Raw genomic sequence first — 21,612 nt, forward strand, 5'->3', positions numbered from 1 at the left:
CTTAGATGACGAAACAATCGACGATTCTTACAGTTCTCGATGCTCATTGGTTTACTTTCTGCTCCACACGCTATTTAGAGCGTCGATGTTCTGTGGTGAATAGGTTTTTCAGCGTTGCGGTGAATTACTGAAAAGCTTCTAGTTATTACTCTTTTCGCCCCACGGTGAGCATGAGATGATGAAAATTGGGACACTCGGGAAGTAATTTGCTGTTTCGTTGCCATAGCAGGGATCTTGATCTAAGCATTTGTCCAATAGGATTGTTTTGGGGCCTCTGTGAGTTGTGACTGTCAGTTTTAGTTGGTAAAGCTGTTCTCAATTTCACCAGCTGTTCCCATTCTTTCGTCGCTTTCAGCCGTGTTTGTAATAAGATAAATGATGGTTTACCAGCTAAGTACTACCATATAGTAGAATAAAATGGTGCAATAGGAATCTCTCCTTGCTTACACATTTCCTGTTATTTTTCCATCAGACCATGTCAGACACCAAAGATTCAGCAGCTGCAGGTCCGGCTGGTCCCGAGGGGGATGCTCCTCCCAAAACGGCCAAACAGCTGGAGAAGGAAGCCAAGAAACAGGCTAAGCTTGACAAACTCAAGCAGAAACAGGATAAACTTGCAGAAAAGGCTTCTAAGCCCAAGGACAAGAAGGACAAACCTGAGGTGAGGGACAGGGTACTGAAATAGATACAGAATAATGGCCATACTCAGTGTGTAGATGCTGACCCTATTCCTTTTGTAGCCAATTGCTGTAGTTCAGCTTAGTGTTTATATCTGCTGGCCACTTTTGGAATAAAGCTGTCATTGCTTAGGGGTAGGTATCACTAAGTTTTCAGCATTACTAGCCATGTTTGCTTTAGTCCCCTGCATGTTTTGGATACTGGCTGGTAAATACTGCTGCATCCGAGGCTCAGTGGAAAAGGATATCATAGGATATGACTGATCATATGACAATAGGGTGTGCACTGTACAATATCATGAGTGAGGTGGCTAATGTTGTCATCAAACTTGGGTCAGTCAGGTAGCCCATTTAATAGCTTCTAGACCTCAGCTCTGCTGTGCAAAGGCAAAAACTACTATGTGAGGTCAGAGGGGCCTGGGGTAATGGCCTATGACCTGAAATAGTAGTTGTTGCCTTTGTACAGCAGAGCTGATGCTGGTTGTTCCATACAGGTAACATGAGGCCTTTTCTGCTGTCAGCAGGTGTCACAAATCCGCCTGCTGAACGACTTGTACCCTCACCTGCCATCACCCACAAGTGTCGCGCACCTTTGTGTTCAGTCACCCACCCCTGCCCCTCCTCAGAGCAAGCGCCCGGAGCGTCCGGCCGGCGTGACGACGTACGACGTCGAGACGCCGGCCGGCGAGCGCAAGGACACGACGTGCGCACTGCCGGACGCCTACAGCCCCCAGTACGTGGAGGCCGCCTGGTACGACTGGTGGGAGAAGCAGGGATTCTTCTCACCCGACTATGGCGTAAGTGGCCAACGCCGGCGGTTTCCCGAGTCCGTCCGGCAGAATCGCAGTAAGCCGCTTATTTTGCGTGGCATGACTGGGCTGATAGTCACCCAGTCATTCAATTTGGGAACTATCCTTACTATTTGATATCTTTGCTAATATTGAATGAACGACAGGCAGGCTGTAAGTTTGTCATTAGAAACCTTGCAAATGTCCATAACCTGGATGGATGTTTTGTCATCCTCTGCATACTGTTTGGTCTCGGATTTTGACGGATCGTTGCTGACATTTTCAGCGTAAGCCGGGCGAGGTGAACCCGAAGGGTCAGTTTGTGATGGTCATTCCGCCGCCGAACGTGACTGCCAACCTGCACCTGGGGCACGCGCTCACCAACTCTGTGGAAGACGCCATCACACGCTGGTGAGAGACAGTCATACGCATCGCTGTTATATCGGTATAGCACAATTACTGCAGTACGGTCTCGGACGGTAGTTCCGCCAATTTACTTCTTCGTCTTTGCTTTGCACAATATAAATTTTATCGTCAACTGGTATGGATTTTTATGAATTATTCACAGATTCGCTCGCGGCTGGTTTTTTGTTAATTCACCCGAAAACTTCAACAAATATAAAAGTGAATGGAGTAGGGTGTATGCTAACTCCATTCACTGGTCTATCCTCTCCCCTTACCATTGTACCGACCGACACCCCGATTATCACTGTCGCGTTTGTTTCACTAAAACGCCTTGTCCGTCACCAGGCACCGTATGAAGGGACGCAGCGCGCTGTGGGTGCCTGGCTGCGACCACGCCGGTATCGCCACTCAGGTGGTGGTCGAGAAGCGACTGATGCGCGAGCAGAAACTCACCCGACATGACCTGGGCCGCGACAAGTTTGTCGAGAAGGTCTGGGAGTGGAAGAACGAGTGAGTGAACTCGGGGCAGCTGGATGGGCTCCTTGGGGATTCATAATGTCAATGACGCTTCTGCTTTTTATTGTAACGTCCATGTACTGTTCGATTATATGCGCTGCTTTCTCTTGAAACCACGACTTATTTTATTATCAGGCTGTATTCGTCTCCCTGTTATCGTCTTCCTATGACAAAGGTTATCTTTAGAGAAGCTCTCATTGGCCTTTTCCACTCAAGAGTACAGCACGATTTCTGTAACATACACCTAATGAGCGCTATTCCCGACCAGTCACCCCCCCCCCCCACGCCGCTCACACCGTCTCCCCCTTCCTCGCCAGGAAGGGCCACCTGATTTACGAGCAGCTGCGCCGGCTGGGCTCGTCGCTGGACTGGTCGCGCGTCAGCTTCACCATGGACCCGATGCTGGCGCGCGCCGTCACCGAGTCGTTCGTGCTGCTGCACGATGAGGGCGTCATCTACCGCAGTCTGCGGCTCGTCAACTGGAGCTGCTCGCTGAAATCGGCCATCTCCGACATCGAGGTCGGTCGGCCCGCCTGCCGCGGGCGAGAGGGATCGTATGGTGGGGATAGAATGGCTAAGAGTGACCTGAAGCATTGCAGGGCTTACCGTTGTGATTTTCCACCGTGGCTAGCAGGGATGCGGAGCCGTGGAAATTTCAGACGGCTCCGGCTCCGGCTCCGGCTCCGGAGAAAAAAAATCGGCTCCGGCTCCGGCTCCGGCTCCGGGTGAAATGTTATGGCGGCTCCGGCTCCGGCTCCGGCTCCGAGTAAAATGGTCCGGCTCCGGCGGCTCCGGCTCCGGCGGCTCCGGCTCCGACTCAGTATGTACATCTCCTATGCAATCAATTAAATACGGGTGGAAGAAAAATTGGATTGGTACACGTAGCTTCTGTATTTGCATAACAACTAACATCTAAGGCTATTTTTCTCAACAGCACATGCAATCAGCGAACAGGGTATATAAGCACGTGGCGAAATGTTATGACTATACGGCCGCGTTACTCTTTGCCATGACCGGCTCACCGCGTCCCCGCGCAAACGCACCTCGGAGAGAACTGGCAGAACAAGACTAGAAAGCATTGGAAAGGACATTGGAAACGCAGTCGCCGCGAATCGGAGTTCACTGAACCATCGTAAGCTGACACCCGTCTCGGCTGCATTGGGGGGTGGGGGTGTGTGTGGGGGGGGGGGGGGGGTGGTCGGTGGGGTGGGGTGGGAAGAGACGGTGTTGGGAGTCGCAGTCCACTGCACTGGCTTCAAAACAATGGCCGTCACCTGATGACCGGTCCTCATGTTCTGGGGATGCAGTAGACGTGGGGGGGGGGGAGGAGCAGACAGGAAGTTGATTGCGTACTGTGGGATGCTGGGGATATTCGGCTTTTTTCATTCACTTGATGGCCCATGACGTATTTACCATATGTTTTACTGCCTTATACTGTCAAACCGAACTACATAGGTCAATTATTTTTTTTCCTCTTCAAATAATAAAAAGGAGCCGGAGTCGCCCCCTTTTTTGGCGGCTCCGGCTCCGGCTCCGGCTCCGGGCTATATTGTTTCACGGCTCCGGCTCCGGCTCCGGCTCCGGGCAAAATATGCCGGCTCCGGCGGCTCCGGCTCCGACTCCGGCTCCGGCTCCGCATCCCTGGTGGCTAGATCCCCCCGTAAGATGCTTTTTTTTTGTTTCATGGCAACTCAAAAACCTGTACTTTTTCCAAAATGCGTACGCACGATTTTCCTTGCACTGCATCGGTGTCAGTTTGGTCGGCTTCCGATGTTCCATTCTGGATTCTCAGTTCTCACCCACTGCCCGGCCACACCGCCGCCCTGTGCCGACCGTGGCTGACCGCCCCCCCCCCCCTCCTCAGGTGGAGAAGCGGGAGCTGCCGGGCCGCACCCTGCTCTCGGTGCCCGGATACAAGGAGAAGGTTGAGTTTGGCGTGCTGGTGTCGTTCGCCTACCGCGTGGAGGGCACTGACGAGGAGCTGGTGGTGGCCACCACTCGCGTGGAGACCATGCTCGGCGACACGGCCGTAGCCGTACACCCGGACGATAAGAGGTGAGACACCGCGGACAGAGGGAAGGAGGGGACTGGCGCCGGTGCCGGATGGGTGCATCGGTGGGAATGAGATATTGGTGAATCTGTCCTGTATTACGTCCGTGGCTTGTATGCTGAGGTCTCAAAGGAGTTGAGTGGTTTGGTGTCGCAACTCGCAACTGTATGTGTTTGCTTATAAAAGTAATTATTTTACGTTATGTTCGAAAGGATGTAGATCCAAGCTGCTGCTCCAGTTCGCTACCTTTCGCTCTCGGTATGCGCCATCACCCGCTGTCTCACCAGGTACGCACACCTGCACGGCAAGTTTGTGACGCACCCGTTCGTCGAGCGGCGCCTGCCCATCGTCTGCGACTCGTTCGTCGAGATGGAGTTCGGCACGGGGGCCGTGAAGATCACGCCGGCACACGACCCCAACGACTACGAGGTCGGCAAGCGGCACAACCTGCCCTTCCTCACCATGATGACCGACGAGGGGCGCATCACCGACGACTGCGGACAGTTCTCGGTTAGTACTGCGCGGGTATGGGGGCGGGAGGGAGGCTGCGCTAGCGAAAGCCTCCGATGAGTGAAAGGAACGCCCAGATAATGATGTGCAGAGAGATTGCCAACCTGAGCTGCGGGCAGGTAGGGTGTTTTTCTGTCGGGTTTTTGTTTCGGACAAGATGGCTGCCGCGGCGGGTCCGCTCACGATGAAAAACTGTACCGTGAGAGCGGTGGTAGCGGGCCGCACGGTGACGGCCCTAATTATGCGGTCGGCCCGTCACGGTCGGCACGCAGTGGTGCGAGCGACTGGGCCACACAGCTGGCGCGGCGCGCAGTGGTGCGGGCGACTCGGCCGTACAGCTGTACGTCTCTGGGACGTAGGTCAATGGGTTCGCCTGAATCGCACCTGGGATCGATTCAGTCACTTGAATCGATCCCGCCGCTGTCTTCTCACTTACCCACTCCCACTGACAATGCCATGTCCATTGCCCACATCGGTTTATTCTTGTCGTATATCGACATTTCTTTATAATGGTACGTAGTCATTATTTGCAAAATGTGTTACTAAATGCAGCACTTAGATCATAACGTACCCTGGAATTGCTGTGTTCGTTATTTAGGCGATGATTCTTAGCAAACGCCCTTAGATGAATTTACGAATTGACGTACTTGTTTCCGCGCAGGGCATGCCGCGTTTCGAGGCGCGCCGCGCCGTGCTGGCCGCCCTGAAGGAGAAGGGCCTATACAAGGAGACCAAAGACAACCCGATGGTGGTGCCCATCTGCACGCGCTCCAAGGACATCATCGAGCCGCTCATCAAGCCGCAGTGGTTAGTGCCCCTCTGCCACCGAAGGCACTCGGGCGGTCGTGGGATTTCAGCGAGTTGGATCGATTTGTACTGCTAATTGTTTGGTGATAGGGGATGGCCTGCTGGTTCAGCTCAAAACTTATTAATACTGATTTGTATTTGTGATGGAAAGTAATTAGTAGTATCCGTTGCAGATCCTCCGTCACCTCACTGCCGCCCTGTCCGCCCGCAGACCCGCCGTGCCTGTCTGTTGACCTTCCCTCCATCCGCCCTCAGGTACGTCCGCTGCGACGAGATGGCCGCCGACGCGATGGCCGTGGTCAAGTCAGGCGAGCTGCGCATCATCCCGGAGGCGCACGAGAAGACCTGGTTCCGGTGGATGACGGACATCCGCGACTGGTGCATCTCGCGCCAGCTGTGGTGGGGCCACCGCATCCCGGCCTACTTCGTCACCGTCAGCGACGACAGCGTGCCGCGCGGCGAGGTGCGTCCATAGGGGAGCGGCGACGGGAGGTTTGACAGAAGTAGCTGCTACTGGGTTACCAGCTAGACTGGATAGTGGATAGTTGACGACTGAGATGTTTCCCTCTAAAGATATGAATGTAAAAGCTGACCTGACGTAGCTGCTTCTCTCATGAGACGGACGCTATCTTTACTCCAGGAGACGGACGGCAACTACTGGGTGAGCGGCCGGACTAGACCTACTACCTGTACGTCTGATAACAAACCTATCGTTACTCCAGGAGACGGACGGCCACTACTGGGTGAGCGGCCGGACCGAGGAGGAGGCCCGGCAGAAGGCGGCCGCCCGGTTTAACGTCCCGGCCGAGAAGGTGGCGCTGCGCCAGGACCCGGACGTGCTCGACACCTGGTACAGCTCGGCGCTGTTCCCGTTCTCCGTGTTCGGCTGGCCCGACCAGGTGAGTCCAACTCAGCTGGAGAAGTCGAAATCACCAAGGAGAGTCGAACGGGTTATCCAGAATTGGAGGATCAAAAGCATGCGATAGCATGCTTTTGCATTGCAGTGAGTGAGTATGTGAGTTTGTCCAAGCTTTTTTGGACCTGGAGTCAAAATGGGTGGACCGATCGGGACGAAAGTGGGACCGTTTGATTCGTCTCCGGCGAGGTAAACTTTTGGTGCTGGCCTCGGTTCGCTCGGTGCTTCGTGGCACATGCTATTCCGCTTCAAAGTTTCGGTGACACGAAATTTTTTGTCAAGGCTACAGGTCAACCCGAGGTCACGGGCAAAGCCATACTGGCGGGACACATCGGTAACACCTTGAACCAGTTTCCAGGGGGGTCACCGTCTGCGAGGGGTGCAGGCTGCACGTGCTGGGGTCGGAAAACCGTTTTGACGTGAGGTCCTCTGGCTCAAAGAAATTTTAAGCTATCAACCTCAAAATCGGTACAATGGTAGTCCCAGGCAAGGCCTCCAAAATAATGCACATTTCATTGGGCTATGGATCCTCCAATTCTGGCCCAAGGCAACGCACGAGCGCTGCCGGCATCTAGTTTAAACTCATCCCGGGGCTCAGGTTAACAGGTGCCCGCCGCCGGCACGCCCCGGTCAAAATGATTCAAGGAGTACCAATTACCAAATCATGATGTGTATGCGATCATATTTGTCCAAATATCTCGGAACTCAATCGGTAAACCAATTTTTTTGCATTGTCTCCAAGTTTTTCTCTCCGGCCACACTAAGCTCAGATTTGTTCGACTCCGCCAGACGGAGGACCTGAAGCGGTTCTACCCGACCTCGCTGCTGGAGACGGGACACGACATCATCTTCTTCTGGGTCGCCAGGATGGTCTTCTTCGGCAGGAAGCTGCTTGGAAAACTGCCCTTCAAGTGAGTGAATAGATATACCGAATTGTGTCAGAAGCTTCATCGATATGCTGAAAGCCAGGCATGATTTTTTTTTTAAAGACTGCAAATAATTCCCATGAGCTTACTAGACAAGTTTTCAACATTACGTCAATTCTGTTACCCTCCCCGGTGATTCCCTCGTTAATTGATCTGTTACTACTCTTCAGGGAGGTGTACTTCCACGCGATGGTGTGTGACGCGCACGGCCGGAAGATGTCCAAATCGTTGGGTAACGTCATCGACCCGCTGGACGTCATCCGCGGCATCTCACTCGAGGTGAGCACTGAGCAGTGAGCACTGAACAGGGACGGCGAGCTCAGCTGCGGCAGCGCGGTGTGAAACAAAGGGAGGTAATCGCACACGGCGAGACTCTGGGGATAAACTGAGCGACTTGTGAGGTAAAGTGAAACTGTGCGAGCTACAGTGAGCTATTCTCGCACGGTGAAGAACCAGGAGACACGCTGTCGTACAGTGAGAAGCGCGGTTTCTGACGCCCGCTGCCCGTGCGTCCGCCAGGGTCTGCACAAGCTGCTGCAGGAGAACACCAACCTGGACCCTGCCGAGGTGAAGCGCGCCATGCAGGGTCAGAAGGAGGACTACCCCAAGGGCATTCCCGAGTGCGGCACCGACGCGCTCCGGTTCGCCCTCTGCGCCTACACCACACAGGGTACGTGTCATAACAGGCGGCGGGGGATGGTTACCGCTCCTGTTCGCCCTCTGCGCCTACACCACGCAGGGTACGTGTGATAATAGGCGGCGGGGGATGGTTACCGCTCCTGTTCGCCCTTTGCGCCTACACCACGCAGGGTACGTGTGATAACAGGTGGCGGGGGATGGTTACCGCTCCGGTTTGCCCTGTGCGCCTACACCACGCAGGGTACGTGTGATAACAGACAGTGTTTGTTTTGTTTTGTTGGGTTAGGCCCTTCCGGTCTGACGAGACCATTTCAAAGCCGGAAGGATGATAGGAATTAGGGGGAGACATTAGTCTGGGCAGGCACCCTAGTGAGTCACCGGGGCTGAGCCCGTCCAGAGGACAGGCCACCCAGCCGCAAGGTACTCACTGCACCCGGCTACGGGGTGCACTCCCTCGGGAGCAGCGGTGCCGCTCCAAGGGAGCAGCCCGCATGAGATAAAGGTGCCTGTCCAGCTCGGAGAGGGAGTTGCGGCGTGGAGGAGAAGGATTTCAGTATCCTGAGGATATAAGCACGGAACGGCGTAGACAGTGGGGGCCACATAGCTACTGACCCCGGTTTTTGTTTGTTTGTTTTGTTTTGTTGGGTTAGGCCCTTTCGGTCTGACAAGACCATTTCAGGGCCGGAAGGATGATAGGAATTAGGGGGAGACATTGGTCTGGGCAGGCACCCTAGAGAGTCGCCGGGGCTGAGCCCGTCCAAATGGACAGGCCGACCAGCCCCCCAAGCACTCTCTGCACCCGGCTACGGGGTGCGCTCCCTCGGGAGCAGCGGTGCCGCTCCAAGGGAGCAGCCCGCATGAGATAAAGTTGCCTGTCCAGCCCGGAGGGGTGTTGCGGCGTTGGGGAGAAGGATTTCAATATCCTGAGGATAGAAGCACGGAACGGTCCATTGACCCCGGCCGGAGAGATATGTGCTTAGTCATGGGTCTATCGTGTTTAATGTGTTTCATTTCTGTAGGTTCTGAAGGTTATTAGTCTATGATAAATTTTATGACCGTCTTGAAACTTGTCTTGCCTTTCTGCTGCACCTCACCGTTTCCCCGCACACCCGTCTGGTGTGGAACTGTCGTGCCGGAGTCGTATCGTGTGTGTGCTGCTGCGGCGCTGACAGTGCCATCTACCGGCAGGTCGGGACATCAACCTGGACGTGTTGCGTGTCCAGGGCTACCGCTTCTTCTGCAACAAGCTCTGGAACGCCACCAAGTTCGCCATGCTGTACCTGGGAGACGACTTCCGGCCTTCGGAGCAGCTGCCGGCAGCCGGCGGGGGAGAGGTGGGTGACCCGGTCCGTCGGGCTATCGGCTTTTGGGGCAGTTTGGCTGTGTTAAAACTTTTAAGGGTTTGCGGTGCTGTACCTGGAATGTACGATTGGCGGTGGTTAATTTGGTTGTTTTGGGATTTATGGTGGCCATATCCTTTTTGTATATGACTTGGTGAGAATTTGTGTGATTTGAATGCGCAAAGACGACATCGTTTGCCTTATTTGGTGCGCTTTAGGGTCGGGAGCTCAGTAAGTGCTCAGTAAGCTCAGTAAGCCAGTGACCCAGGTGCGGGCGTCCCGTGCCCGCAGTGGTATGTGGTTCAGGGCTGCGTTTAGGGTATGGGTGGGACACTGGCCGGGTGGTGAGCTCCCCGTGCTGGCTGTGGTCTCTGGCCGCAGGTTAGGGTAGCCGGGCACTAGCCGGGTGCTGAGTGACCCGGTCCCGCACTGGTCTGAGGTCTTGGGCTTAGCTGAGGGTTAGGGTACCAGCGGGATGCAGAGTGCTCCAGTCCCGCAGTGGTCCCAAGCCACGGGTTAGGGTGGGTAGGGTACCGTTTAGGATACAGCTGGCCGGGTACTGAGCGGCCCACAGTGGTCCCAGGCTGCGCGTTAGGGTAGGCCGTAGGGTACTGGGTACCGGTAGGGCACTGGCTGTTTGCTGAGCGGCCCGGTTCGGCAGTGGTCCGAGGCCGCGCTGGACGCCCACCTGACTGAGCACAGCTACGTGGGTGGCTGGCGGCCGACGGCGGCCGACGCGCGCCTCTGCCGCCGCCTGCGCGACGCGCCGCGGCCACCGGCGGCCGTGCGCCGCTGGCGGAACCACGTGGCCGCGCTGGCCGACGAGTGGCACACGTGGCCGGCCGAGGTGAGGGTGGGACACGTAGCGGGTCTCCTGTGATTTGTCCAGGGCCGCGCGGATGGCTGAACTAACACAGGCCGGTGGTTCAGTCGTCCGCAATCTGCTTTATCGACTAGTCAGTTACCTTATGTTGTGGTGCATGCCTCGATGTGTCTTGGGTTTTGTATTGGTCCTAATCGCAGCTTGGGGCTTAGCTGGCAGTGTGCTTGTTTAGGCTGCCGTTTTAAGCATGCTTCGTCGCTTCTGCATTTATTTATGAAGCGGGTCATGCGTGCGTCCCTGTCGAAGCGGTTCTCAATAATCATTGTGTGCCAAACGTCACGTTTTGTGTGGGTGTTTTGCTTGTAGCTTTACACCAGGAACATGGAACTGGTGCGCTTATCGATTGTGGGTTTGTTTTGTTTTAACACATTGTTGTGCCCTCGGGGTGGGGGAGGTTTGGACAAACCTGCGTCCGCCTCACTTGCGGTTTATTCCCCCACACACACAACAGAAAAACACATGGCACTATCTCGGCCAAGGTCAAGAACGGAAGAGCTCTAGAGGTGACTCGACACCTCTTCGTCCTTACGACCCAAAACAGTTGGCAATCATAAAGAGAGGGGGTGAACAGGTTATGCGAAATAAAGGATCGAAACTGAACAAAGCCATTTCGAACCAAACATATTACTAACTAAGTGTCGATCGTAATATAAAATCATAATCACCGCAACGACCAACACTATCAACAAAGGCGTAAAACTCAAACGATAATTGCGCGTCCGCGCCAATCGGCTGCGCGGTCAGCGCCACTAAATTAGTTCTCGCCACAACACCACCCCTCTCTTTAATGGGAAACACTCCCGCTTCTTAAGCCTCCCACTATCCGCGGAAACCATTACACTCACAGCTATCAAACGTAACTTACGATGATAGCCCAATCCTAAACGCTACTCGCCCGGAGTGAACCGATCTGGGCCTCTGCGACCCCGCCTGCTACGGCGGGGCCCTGGCTCACCCGCCGGGGCGGTACACTTTGGGGTTGGACAGCGGCTGTGAGCAGGACTTCTGAGTGCCGAGGAGCGGGTGCGCACTGGCGTGGGGCGGGGCTCAGGAACTGGATAAGCACCACCGCCGGGACCACCCCGCGGCGCGGCCGCGTCCTCACCTTCTGGCCGGCCGGGCACCAAGCGTCTAGCGTGGACACGCTCGCCGCTGGTGAGCCGGTAACTTACCGGGCCAGTCCTCCGGCTGATCTGCACGGCCCTCTGGCCCTCCACACGCCCACTCACCGGCTGTCGGACCCGAACCCAGTCGCCGACGCGCCAGCGCGGGGCGCCAGTCGACCCCCGGTCATATCTGGCTTTGTAGGCCGCCTGATACTTTTCGTGTCGCGCACGAAGCTCACCGCCGGTGTCCGGCGAGGAAACCTCACCTGGCACGACGTCCAGCAACGTCCGTGCCTCCCGCCCCCGCATCAGCCGGAACGGCGTCTCTCCCGTACCTGCGTGCGGGGTAGCCCGGTACTCAGTGAGGAACCGCCTCAAGTACTCCGAGCGCGGCTCCCGGGCCAGCCGGGCCGACTGGATGGCGTCTTTTACCGTCCGATTCAGACGCTCCACCATGCCGCAGGACTGCGGAGAGTATGGTGAGCTGAAAGTCTGCTTGACCCCCAGTCGGGTCAAAAAATTACGGAGTTGGGCAGACCGGAACGCTGGACCGTTGTCGGAGACCAGCTCCAACGGCAACCCCTCGCGGCTGAACACCGCCTCCAGGAAGCTGATTATAGACGCCGCCGTCGCGTCCCGACACAGCGCCACCTCTGGCCACCTGCTGAACATGTCGCACAAGACGATGCCGTACCGCTCGTGCTGGGGCCCCTGCATGGGCCCAATCACATCGATCATGAGGCGCTGCCACGGACCGTCCGGAAGAGGAATCGGCTGGAGAGGGGGCCGCTCCTGCCGCACGTGGCCGTCATGCTGCGTGCACACCTCACAGCTCCGCAGGAGGTCACGTACCTCCTTGTCCAGCCGCGGCCACCAGAACTGCGCGCGCAGGCGCTGCTTGGTCCTTGTCTCACCTTGGTGACCCTCGTGGGCGTTCCTCAGGACGCGCTCACGCAGCGCCGCCGGCACAACCAGTCGCTCGCCGCGGAAAAGCAGCGGTCCGAGCTGGGACAGTTCGTCTCTCACCTGGTAAAAACCAGTCGCCCGAGGATCGACATCCCTCTGGCGAGGCCACCGTCCGGCGAGGTACCCCCGGATCACGTCCAGACACTCGTCTGACGCCGAGGCGTCCCTCAGCTCCTCCTCCGTGACTGCTGCTGCTAACGACAGAGCCGCGATCTGGATAGAATCATCATCAGGCCACCAGGTCTCGGCGACCGGCAGACGGGACAGGCCGTCCGCCACTCCGTTCCGCTCCGACCTGACGTACTCGACGTCGAACGCAAACTCCAGCAGCCGGGCCTCCCACCTCGCGACTCGCCGGCCGACGCGGTTGGAGCCCTTGACACCGAAAATGGTGCAGAGAGCTTGGTGATCGGTTCGGAGGGTGAATCGCCGACCCCACAGGTAGTGGCGAAACTTCTCGACGGCCCATACACATGCCAGCGCCTCCTTCTCCACTACCGAGTAGTTGCGTTCGGCCGCCGAGAAAGACTTCGAGGCGTACGCAATGACCCTGGGCTGACCCGAGGCGTCCATTTGCGTCACGCACGCACCGCAGCCGACGTCACTGGCGTCAGTGGAGAGCACCGTTCGTAGCTCCGTGCTGAACATGCACAGTGCTGGTGCTTCGCTTATCGCGTCCTTGACGCGGCGGACCGCGCTGGACAGCGCCGCCGTCCACTCGAACTGGTCCGCCCGGAGCGCGGCCCTCAGCGGCTCTACTGCGTCCGAGAACCGCGGCAGAAACCGCGCATGGTACCCTACGGCACCGAGGAATGCGCGCAGGCTCTTTTCGTCCCGCGGCTCGGCCGCCTCCAATAACGGCCTGATCCGCTCCCGGTCGATGCGGACACCAGCTGACGAGACCAGATATCCCAGAAAGGAGAGCTCGCTCTGATTCGTCACGCTCTTGGGCCAGTTGACCCGCACCTTGTGGGCATCGAAACGCCGCAGCACTTCCCTCAGACGGGCGTCGTGCTCGGCCTGGGACGGCGCGTGGACCAGGATGTCGTCCAGGTATACCTCCACGCCTGGCACCCCCTCCAGCATGGACGCCATCACTCTCTGGAAGCACGGCCCGGCGCTCGCGAGGCCGAAGTTGACGCGCCGGAACCGGTAGAGTCCCTGATGACTTATAAAAGTCGTTAGGTCTCTGCTGTCAGGATGGAGCTCCAGCTGGTGATATGCATCCTTTAAGTCCAGCCTGGAAAAGACCTGAGACCCACTCAGGCGGTCAAGGACATCTTCGATCCTGGGGAGCGGGTAGCCATCCGTAATCACAGCTTTGTTGACCCGCCTCATGTCTACACACAGGCGGATGGACCTATCCCGCTTCCTTCCCACCACAAGAGGAGAGACCCAGGTAGATGCACTGACCTTCTCAATTATCCCTTGCTCCTCCAGCTCCTTGAGCCTGGCACTCACCTCGTCCAGCACTGCCAAGGGCAGCCTCCGCAGGGGCTGGCGCACTGGCGCCACCCCTGGGTCGATGGTCACCCGGTGTTGGTAGCCCAGGACGGCTGGCTGCTCTCCTGACGGAGAAGCAGGTCCAGTCGGAGAGGCAGGTTCGGACGGTGAGGCAGGTTGACCGGCGTGAGGGCTGGCAGGTTCGGCTGGCCCGACGGGCGAAGGGACTGGGCTGGCGTGACAGGACGGGTCTGTGGACACAGAGCATACACTGTCACCAATGATGCACACTTTGAACAGTTTCATCATGTCCAGGCCCATCAGAGCACGACCATGCGGCACAACATACACAGTTACATCATGACACTCCCCCCTGCATGACACATTTACACTTTTTACCCCTAACACATCTAACACACTCCCCCCATATGAGCACAGGCGCTCTGCTGCTGGCTCAAGGGCCCCAGGTGCCAGGTGTCTGGGGAGGAGGGACACTGGGGAGCCAGAGTCTACCGTGAACACGACCTCCCTCCCCTCCACCTGGGCTGTCAGAGTCATTGGTGATGCCCCGATTGCCAGCACTTGAACACTGGACACCACTCGCTTCTGGACACAGTGCTGGGCAAAGTGATTCACTTTCCCACATTTGGAGCACTTCACATTGACAGCAGGGCAACACTGGTCCCCTCGCCTGTGTCCAGCACGCCCGCACCCCCAGCACAGGCTACTGCTACTCCCTGCCGGCCTCTGCTGCTGAGGCTGTTGCTGATGAGTGGAGACCCGACCAGCAGCACGGGTCCTGGCCCCACCACGCTGAGGCCGCCGACGCTGCTGCTGCTGCTGCTGGACAGCCTGAACAGGGACTGGAGCAGCTGGTGTCTCCATCACCCGAGCCTCACGTTCAGCCGACTCAAGTGTGTCACTGATGGTGAGGGTGCGCTCCAAAGTCAGGTCAGAGCCCTCCATAAGAAGTCGCTGTCGCAACTTGGAAGAGTTAGTACGCTCGATGACCTGGTCCCTTATGAACTCGTCGGTTCTGTCACCATATTCACAGGAGCTGGCCAGCTGGCGCAGTATCGACACCCACTGCTGGACTGTTTCCTCAGTTTGCTGCACCCGGCTCCTGAAACGGTAACGCTCCACACACACGTTCTGGCGAGGAGCGAACTGGGCCTCCAGGCGCCGCCTGGTGAAGGCGTACTGGTCCTCGCCTTCCTGCTTGACAGCAGCTGGGAGGGACTCGAAAATTCGCTGCCCCTCCGCCCCCAGGCACGTGAGAAGGATGGCCTCCTTGCGCGCAGCTGAAAATGAGCCGCCGCCCACGGCCACCAGGAAGTTATCGAACATCCTTATCCACCGCGGCCAGGCCGTACCGGGCTCGGCGCCGGCCGCCGGCAAAAACGGCGCAGGGGCCACCGAAAAATCCATGGCCGACAGTTATCACGGCCGCGTAAAAACTTACGCCTCGTCGCCACTTGTTGTGCCCTCGGGGTGGGGGAGGTTTGGACAAACCTGCGTCCGCCTCACTTGCGGTTTATTCCCCCACACACACAACAGAAAAACACATGGCACTATCTCGGCCAAGGTCAAGAACGGAAGAGCTCTAGAGGTGACTCGACACCTCTTCGTCCTTACGACCCAAAACAGTTGGCAATCATAAAGAGAGGGGGTGAACAGGTTATGCGAAATAAAGGATCGAAACTGAACAAAGCCATTTCGAACCAAACATATTACTAACTAAGTGTCGATCGTAATATAAAATCATAATCACCGCAACGACCAACACTATCAACAAAGGCGTAAAACTCAAACGATAATTGCGCGTCCGCGCCAATCGGCTGCGCGGTCAGCGCCACTAAATTAGTTCTCGCCACAACACACATCACTTCACTGTGACAGCGAGGTATGCTTGCGTTTGTGATGGATTTTTTTTTTAGGAATTAGATCCGCGTCCACGCTCTATTTTTTGTTTTTAATCTAGTATAGTGACGCTTAAAATGTTCCATTCCACCCGGAAATAGCAGAACTCGTATCTGGTATGTCGTCCTCTTATAAAGATACCAGAGGTGACGTATTTTCATTTTCGTCGCTGCGCTATAACCTGCACTGAATTCCGTGAATTGACTTTTTTTCCAGTATTTCTTGTCGTTATACTGCTCGTTCTCTGAAATCACTTACGTCATGTCGGGCTCAGATTAAGTCATATCAACTCCTGTCATGGAATGGAATGCGGAACTTAAATGAATCTGTGGGAAAAATGCAAACAAGTTTGTTCTGAAGCTATCAGATGCCTGTCGTCGCATTGTTGTGTAACCATGACCGGTGTCGGCAGTGCTCTTTGTCGTCATTTTCTGGAATTATGGATCAACGCTGTTCGGTAGAATCTTGCTGGAGGTCAATCTTTCGATCGTGAGGATCGTCGTGCAACTATTCAGAGTTTTCTGCTGGATTTCATGCTGTGCTTCATTGCTTTGAGCCGAGCATGTCCGATTATGTCCATTGCCTACATTATTATCCGCTAATTTACCTTCCATGATGTGGTTTCTGTTTCTAGTAGCTCCTGCTTCACCTGGGGCCATATTACCGCAACACGGCTCTTCGCACAGGAATTGACACATGTGATGCTAGGTGTAACAGATTCTATCCTATTGCGGTGAAACTTTTGACACCCCCTGTACGTTGCCCTCCCGTGACCCGGGCCCAACTGGTGATCTCTAGTGACCTTCCCTGCCCGTGGGTGACTTCTCTGGCAGTCTGGTGGCGCTGAGGCGGACCCGATGGACCGGTGGATCCTGTCCCGCCTCTCGGCCGCCACCGAGGCCTGTGACGCCGGCTTCGTCAACTACGACTTCCCCTCGGCCACCACGGCCTGCTACAACTTCTGGCTCTACGACCTCTGCGACGTCTACCTGGTACGTACTACGTGCGGGGATGAACACCTGGTATGTGACGTGTACCTGGTGGATAGGGGACGGGCACTTGATCGACGGAATGTACAATTGGTACACTTGTGGTCTGTGGAATGTATACTTGGGACCTGCTGCGGGTCAAGTGGGATGTATATTGTGTATTGCGTGCATTCTATAACTTGCTCTCACCTACCGCGGATATACCTAATTACTCTACTGTCCCGATCCCCTCGCGTGACATCTCTCCCTCTCATTACTCTGGTAAGAGACTCATCAGCTGCTCTCCTGCTCCCCTCTGAAATGTCCCGGCCGCTTTTCTGACCCTCCCCCTCCCCGCCGACAGGAGGCCATCAAGCCGGTGTTTGCGGGCGATGACGCGGCGCGCAAGGAGTCGGCCCGCCAGGTGCTCTACACGTGTCTGGAGACGGGCCTGCGGCTCATCTCGCCGTTCATGCCGTTCATCTCGGAGGAGCTGTTCCAGCGTCTGCCGCGTCGCACGGCCGCCTGTCCGCCCAGCATCTGCGTCACCGCCTACCCGGAGCCCGCAGAGGTGGGGCAGAGTGGGACATAACGGGACAGGGGACTAAGATGGGACTAACCCAAAGGGAGTCCGGCGAGATGGGACGGGTTTTATGGTGTTAGATGGATCAAACGGCGTCAGATGTCAGCTAGACAGGTCACACAGGGTGTCCCATAAGTTCGTTCTCACATTATATTTGCATGTGAAACAGAGTACATTGCGTCTTGATATATTTGTGACCCCTCAATGTGCTCCCCATTTAATAGGCAAACACATGAACACATGCTGTGGCATGCCAACCGGCATGTTTGGCTGCATAGCAGGCTTAAAGTTAACCCAGAATACCTTGACATGCGCCGTGAGCTCCTCGAGGCTGGAACAGTGCTACGCTTCGACGAGCCTAATTTTCAGCATAACCAACAAATTTTTATGAAATTTTGATCCGATGAGGTGCCTGGCATGTGGTCTTGCCACAAACGCCTGTCACAGTCTCCTTGCACCGCTTTGCGTCAAGCTTTGCGTCAAGCTTTGCGTCAAGCTTTGTCAAGCTTTGCTTGACCTGTGCACTGATGCACTGTTTTGCCTGAAGATGGGCTTACGACCTCTTGGATGCCATTTTCTCCTCTATAAATGTGTTCATACTCGCGGTTCGAGTTCAGCTTGAGGGTTGAAACTCCTCCCGGATATTCTTGGGAAAGTATTATGCTTCCCAAAGCTGTTTCTGGGACACCAATCGCAACCTGGTCAGCGTCTGGACGCCTATAACCCCACAATACCGTGACCTTGGCCTTTCGCATAGGAACATAACGGGACGAAACGGAGGCCTCCTCCTTCGCCCTTATGGGGTTGTTTTCGGGTTTGGACGGGTGTTTCGTCTCGAACGTGGACTAGTTAGTCCAGATGACCTGGTTGATGTCCTCAGCCCTTTAGTTTTTTTTAAAGCCTCAGGCATAACGAAACTCATGTTTGGCCATTTTAAGACGTTTTTGACTGTTTTGAGCCCTCCGGTAAGCAAAGCTTAAGTCACCTTGAGTTATGTACCCCGAAAGAACACTCTTAGACAGCTGGTAATCCATCCTGAAAAGTCTGCTTACCAACTTTCTAACCCTTTGACCTTTTTGATGGCCACTTTGGCGCCACACAGTTTTGGCCACATGGCTCACTCCTGAGAGCTGACAAAAAAAAGAGGATTAACTTGCAATGATTGACTCCCGACAAATCATCGGCGTCACTTGCTGACTGTGCGTCCAGTTAGCGATGGACATTGTCTACAGACTGGTAGGCCTCAATCGCCCTTAACCCGCGCACCGACGGGGGGGGGGGCGGATATCCGCCCCCCCCTGAGGTTTTTCGCGAATAGCGGGAAAACCGCGGCGCGTAGCGCCGCGAAATTTGGTATGACTATAACCTCATCAATTTTACACATGGTGTGCAAGTTTGAACCTCCTACCTTTTAAGGTCAGGTCACCAGGTCACTTTGAATGACCCAACCTCAAGTCACTTTTTTGCAACTTTGTCACCGTGCCAGAGCTACAGTAGATGTCGGAGGCCTTTGAAAGTCGCAGGATATTATAAGGTCATTAGTAGCTACAATTTGTATATCTCGGAATTTTGATATCGGTGACCTAAGGTCAGGTCAATTTCGCGACCTCCCCATTATAAGTCAATGGGGGAAAAATCAACTCCCTGTTTTTACCACTAAAACGGGTCGGAATGGCCCCATATACCATACATGACTTCATATACGATCAACCTTCACTACCTTGAGGTCTATTTTGCTGTTGGGCAGCTGTGAGGTCATGTGACGTCATCAAAGGTCACCAAAGGTTTTTGGCCAATAACTCCGTACAGGAACAAGATACAGACGCGTGGATGGTCTCATTGTGTTCAGCTCGTCAAGACGCATCGAATGATATACATGATGACCTCGAGGTCACGTGACCTGAGGTCAACCTTTGACCTTGACCTTTCGAGGTCAACATATATGTCATTCGATGCGGATTGACGAGAGGATCACGATGATGCCCTTAGTTTGTTCCTATCTTGACTAATTCGAAAGTTATTCGAGAAAAACTCTCTCCATATCTAGCGCCGCCATTTTGACTTTTTCGACCCCTGTGACGTCATCTTTGACCTGACCTGAAAATGATCTTAGTAAAAATTGTAGATCTTGGCCGTGCGTATCCGATGCCGTTTACCGCTTGTCGCTATCTTGCTTCGTTCTCGAGATCTCAGGGGGGGGCGGTCATCCGCCCCCCCCCCGTCGGTGCGAAGTTGGCGCAGACCCCCGTCGGTGCGCGGGTTAATCGTCGCGAATGGTCACGTGCTGACTAAATACCGAGACGTACCCGTATTGGAGACCTCTATGTTGCGGCGTTAGCCGTCTGTGTAGGAAACGGGCTCTCTAGCAAAAACTATTTTGTCTACAGAAATTAGTTACTGTGGAGCATATTTCTACCAGCCATGGCAACCACGTAAACTCAGTAACGAACCAATTTCAGCTTGCCTTTAAGCAAGAGAGCCTAATAACGTAAAATTTAGGTGAGAACGAACTAATGGGACACCCTGTAGAGTCACGCAGTGTCGGACGGGTCAGACAGGGTCAGTAACTCTTGAGTGGCAGATGGCGGGCAGTGAAAGGTAGGCCTAATCCAGACGACTGCGAGGGCCAGGGCAGACTGGCCGGGCACTGGTAATTATCTTAGGACCTGTGTTGGACACGGCACCAGTTGGGAAATGCCTGCTCACTGCTGCCTCCAGATCGTGTTACGCCGTGCAGAACCACGACATCCTTTGGTCATCAGTGTAATCTCGTCATTGTATTCCCCGTTACCTGTATATATCGACATCGAATGCACCTGCTGTCATGATCCCCGTGGCCAGGCCACAATAATTTCACTACACTGACCTATATGGGTCAGTTACGGCCATGGACGGATAAGAGTCATAGCAATATCGCTTAACCGTTCACCGCGCCGTACTCACAAAGCGTCAGTGACCGAATTCTACCCCTGCCACAGACGATATCACCCACACTAGTCTGTCACGAGGTGTCTGACGTCCCTCCTGTTCTTATCCCCGCTCAGATGGCCGCCTACCGGGACGCCGGTCTGGAGTCGGACGTCGAGTTCGCGCAGAAGGTGGTACACGCGGTGCGCTCGATGCGCGCCCAGTACAACCTGCCCAACAAGACGCGCGCGCAGCTGGTGCTCCGCTGCGCTGACACCGAGACGGCGGAGCGGCTGCGGCGACTGCAGGCGGCCGTCACCACGCTCAGCTACTCGGCCTCTGTGCAGGTGGACGGAGAGCCGCCGGCCGGCTGCGCCATCGCCACCGTCTCCGACAAGTGCGAGGCGCACCTGCTGCTCAAGGTAAGGCTGGGGACGGGGGCTGGTGGGACTGGCGGTGGCTGGTAACGGGGGCTGGTGGGAGAGAGCTGGCACTGATAGTGGCTGGGAACTGACGGGACTAGAACTGGTGGACCCTCTCGGGCATGATTAGTTGGTATAGCCGAGTAAAATTAAGCTATACTAATTGAACCTGGCACTTCACTGACCGTAACGTTCCCCGCAGGGTTCGGTGGACTCGAGTCCCACCGACTGACCTGCCCACTCAGTCTGACCCGCATCCCTCCCCCCGAGTCTGGTGGACCCTGACTGACCCCCCCCCCCCACGGGGTCTGGTGGACCCCTCTGACTGACCCGTCCCCCTCCCGCCAGGGCCTGGTGGACCCGGAGAAGGAGCGGCTGCGACTGGAGAAGCGGCGCGCGCAGCTGGACGCCACACTGGAGAAGCTCTCCGCTCAGATGGCCATGTCTGACTACGAGTCCAAGGTGCCGCAGGACGTGCGCGCCGCCAACACGGAGAAACACGGCCAGCTGGCCACCGAGATCGAGAGCCTAGTGCGCGGCCTGCAGCACCTGCTGGCGCTCTAACACCGGTCCGGGCGGCGCCACGGGGCCACCGCCGCCCGGTGAATTACCCTCCCGGAGGGAATACACTGTCTGGCGGCGGACACGGACGAGTTTGGGGTGTGTGGAGGGAGAGACGGCGACGGGAGCGGGGTTAGCGGGACGGAAGAGATGAATAGCGAGACGTTAGGACGGCATCACGCTGGCTTAGCAGTCGCCGGTCGTCCACAAGTGTTTCCAGTAACCACAATCCGCCATGAGTCTTCCACTCAGCACACTATTCCTTCAGACGGCGGGCGC

At 55.9% G+C, this 21,612-nt stretch overlaps 2 protein-coding genes across 9 annotated transcripts in view; one reads left to right on the forward strand and one right to left on the reverse strand.

Annotated features, from left to right (window-relative positions):
- LOC122393176 (histone deacetylase complex subunit SAP18-like) overlaps positions 1–15,845 on the reverse strand; it is a 31,014-nt gene extending 15,169 nt beyond the window's left edge. Inside the window, exons 1-2 of one of the 3 annotated variants that reach the window (XM_043388943.1) lie at positions 15,485–15,845; positions 13,991–14,223 (exon numbers count right to left, since the gene is read on the reverse strand). The gene's annotated coding sequence lies outside the window, so the exon portion shown is untranslated. Of the gene's footprint in view, positions 1–10,863; positions 10,879–13,990 lie in introns of those variants that run through there. The other 2 variants (XM_043388942.1, XM_043388947.1) reach the window with 2 other exon arrangements.
- LOC122393175 (valine--tRNA ligase-like) lies at positions 46–21,416 on the forward strand. Of its 6 annotated transcripts, none has more exons than XM_043388935.1 (20): positions 46–164; positions 473–661; positions 1,304–1,474; positions 1,752–1,876; positions 2,216–2,380; positions 2,704–2,905; positions 4,251–4,441; positions 4,724–4,946; positions 5,608–5,753; positions 6,009–6,216; positions 6,476–6,652; positions 7,459–7,580; positions 7,766–7,874; positions 8,115–8,265; positions 9,423–9,568; positions 10,236–10,421; positions 16,726–16,884; positions 17,225–17,431; positions 20,488–20,772; positions 21,121–21,416. In XM_043388935.1, the coding sequence occupies exons 2-20, from the start codon at positions 476–478 to the stop codon at positions 21,334–21,336; spliced, it is 3,375 nt and encodes a 1,124-aa protein (XP_043244870.1). In that variant the 5' UTR covers positions 46–164; positions 473–475; the 3' UTR covers positions 21,337–21,416. The 6 variants fall into 6 exon arrangements, with proteins under 6 accessions (XP_043244870.1, XP_043244873.1, XP_043244875.1 ...); XM_043388937.1 differs by lacking the exon at positions 46–164 and adding an exon at positions 197–276; XM_043388936.1 differs by lacking the exon at positions 46–164 and adding an exon at positions 268–289.
- The last annotated feature ends 196 nt before the right edge of the window (positions 21,417–21,612 follow it).

Source organism: Amphibalanus amphitrite, unplaced genomic scaffold, assembly GCF_019059575.1.
Source record: "Amphibalanus amphitrite isolate SeventyFive unplaced genomic scaffold, NRLGWU_Aamphi_draft 000520F_arrow, whole genome shotgun sequence".
NCBI lineage: Eukaryota > Metazoa > Arthropoda > Thecostraca > Balanomorpha > Balanidae > Amphibalanus > Amphibalanus amphitrite.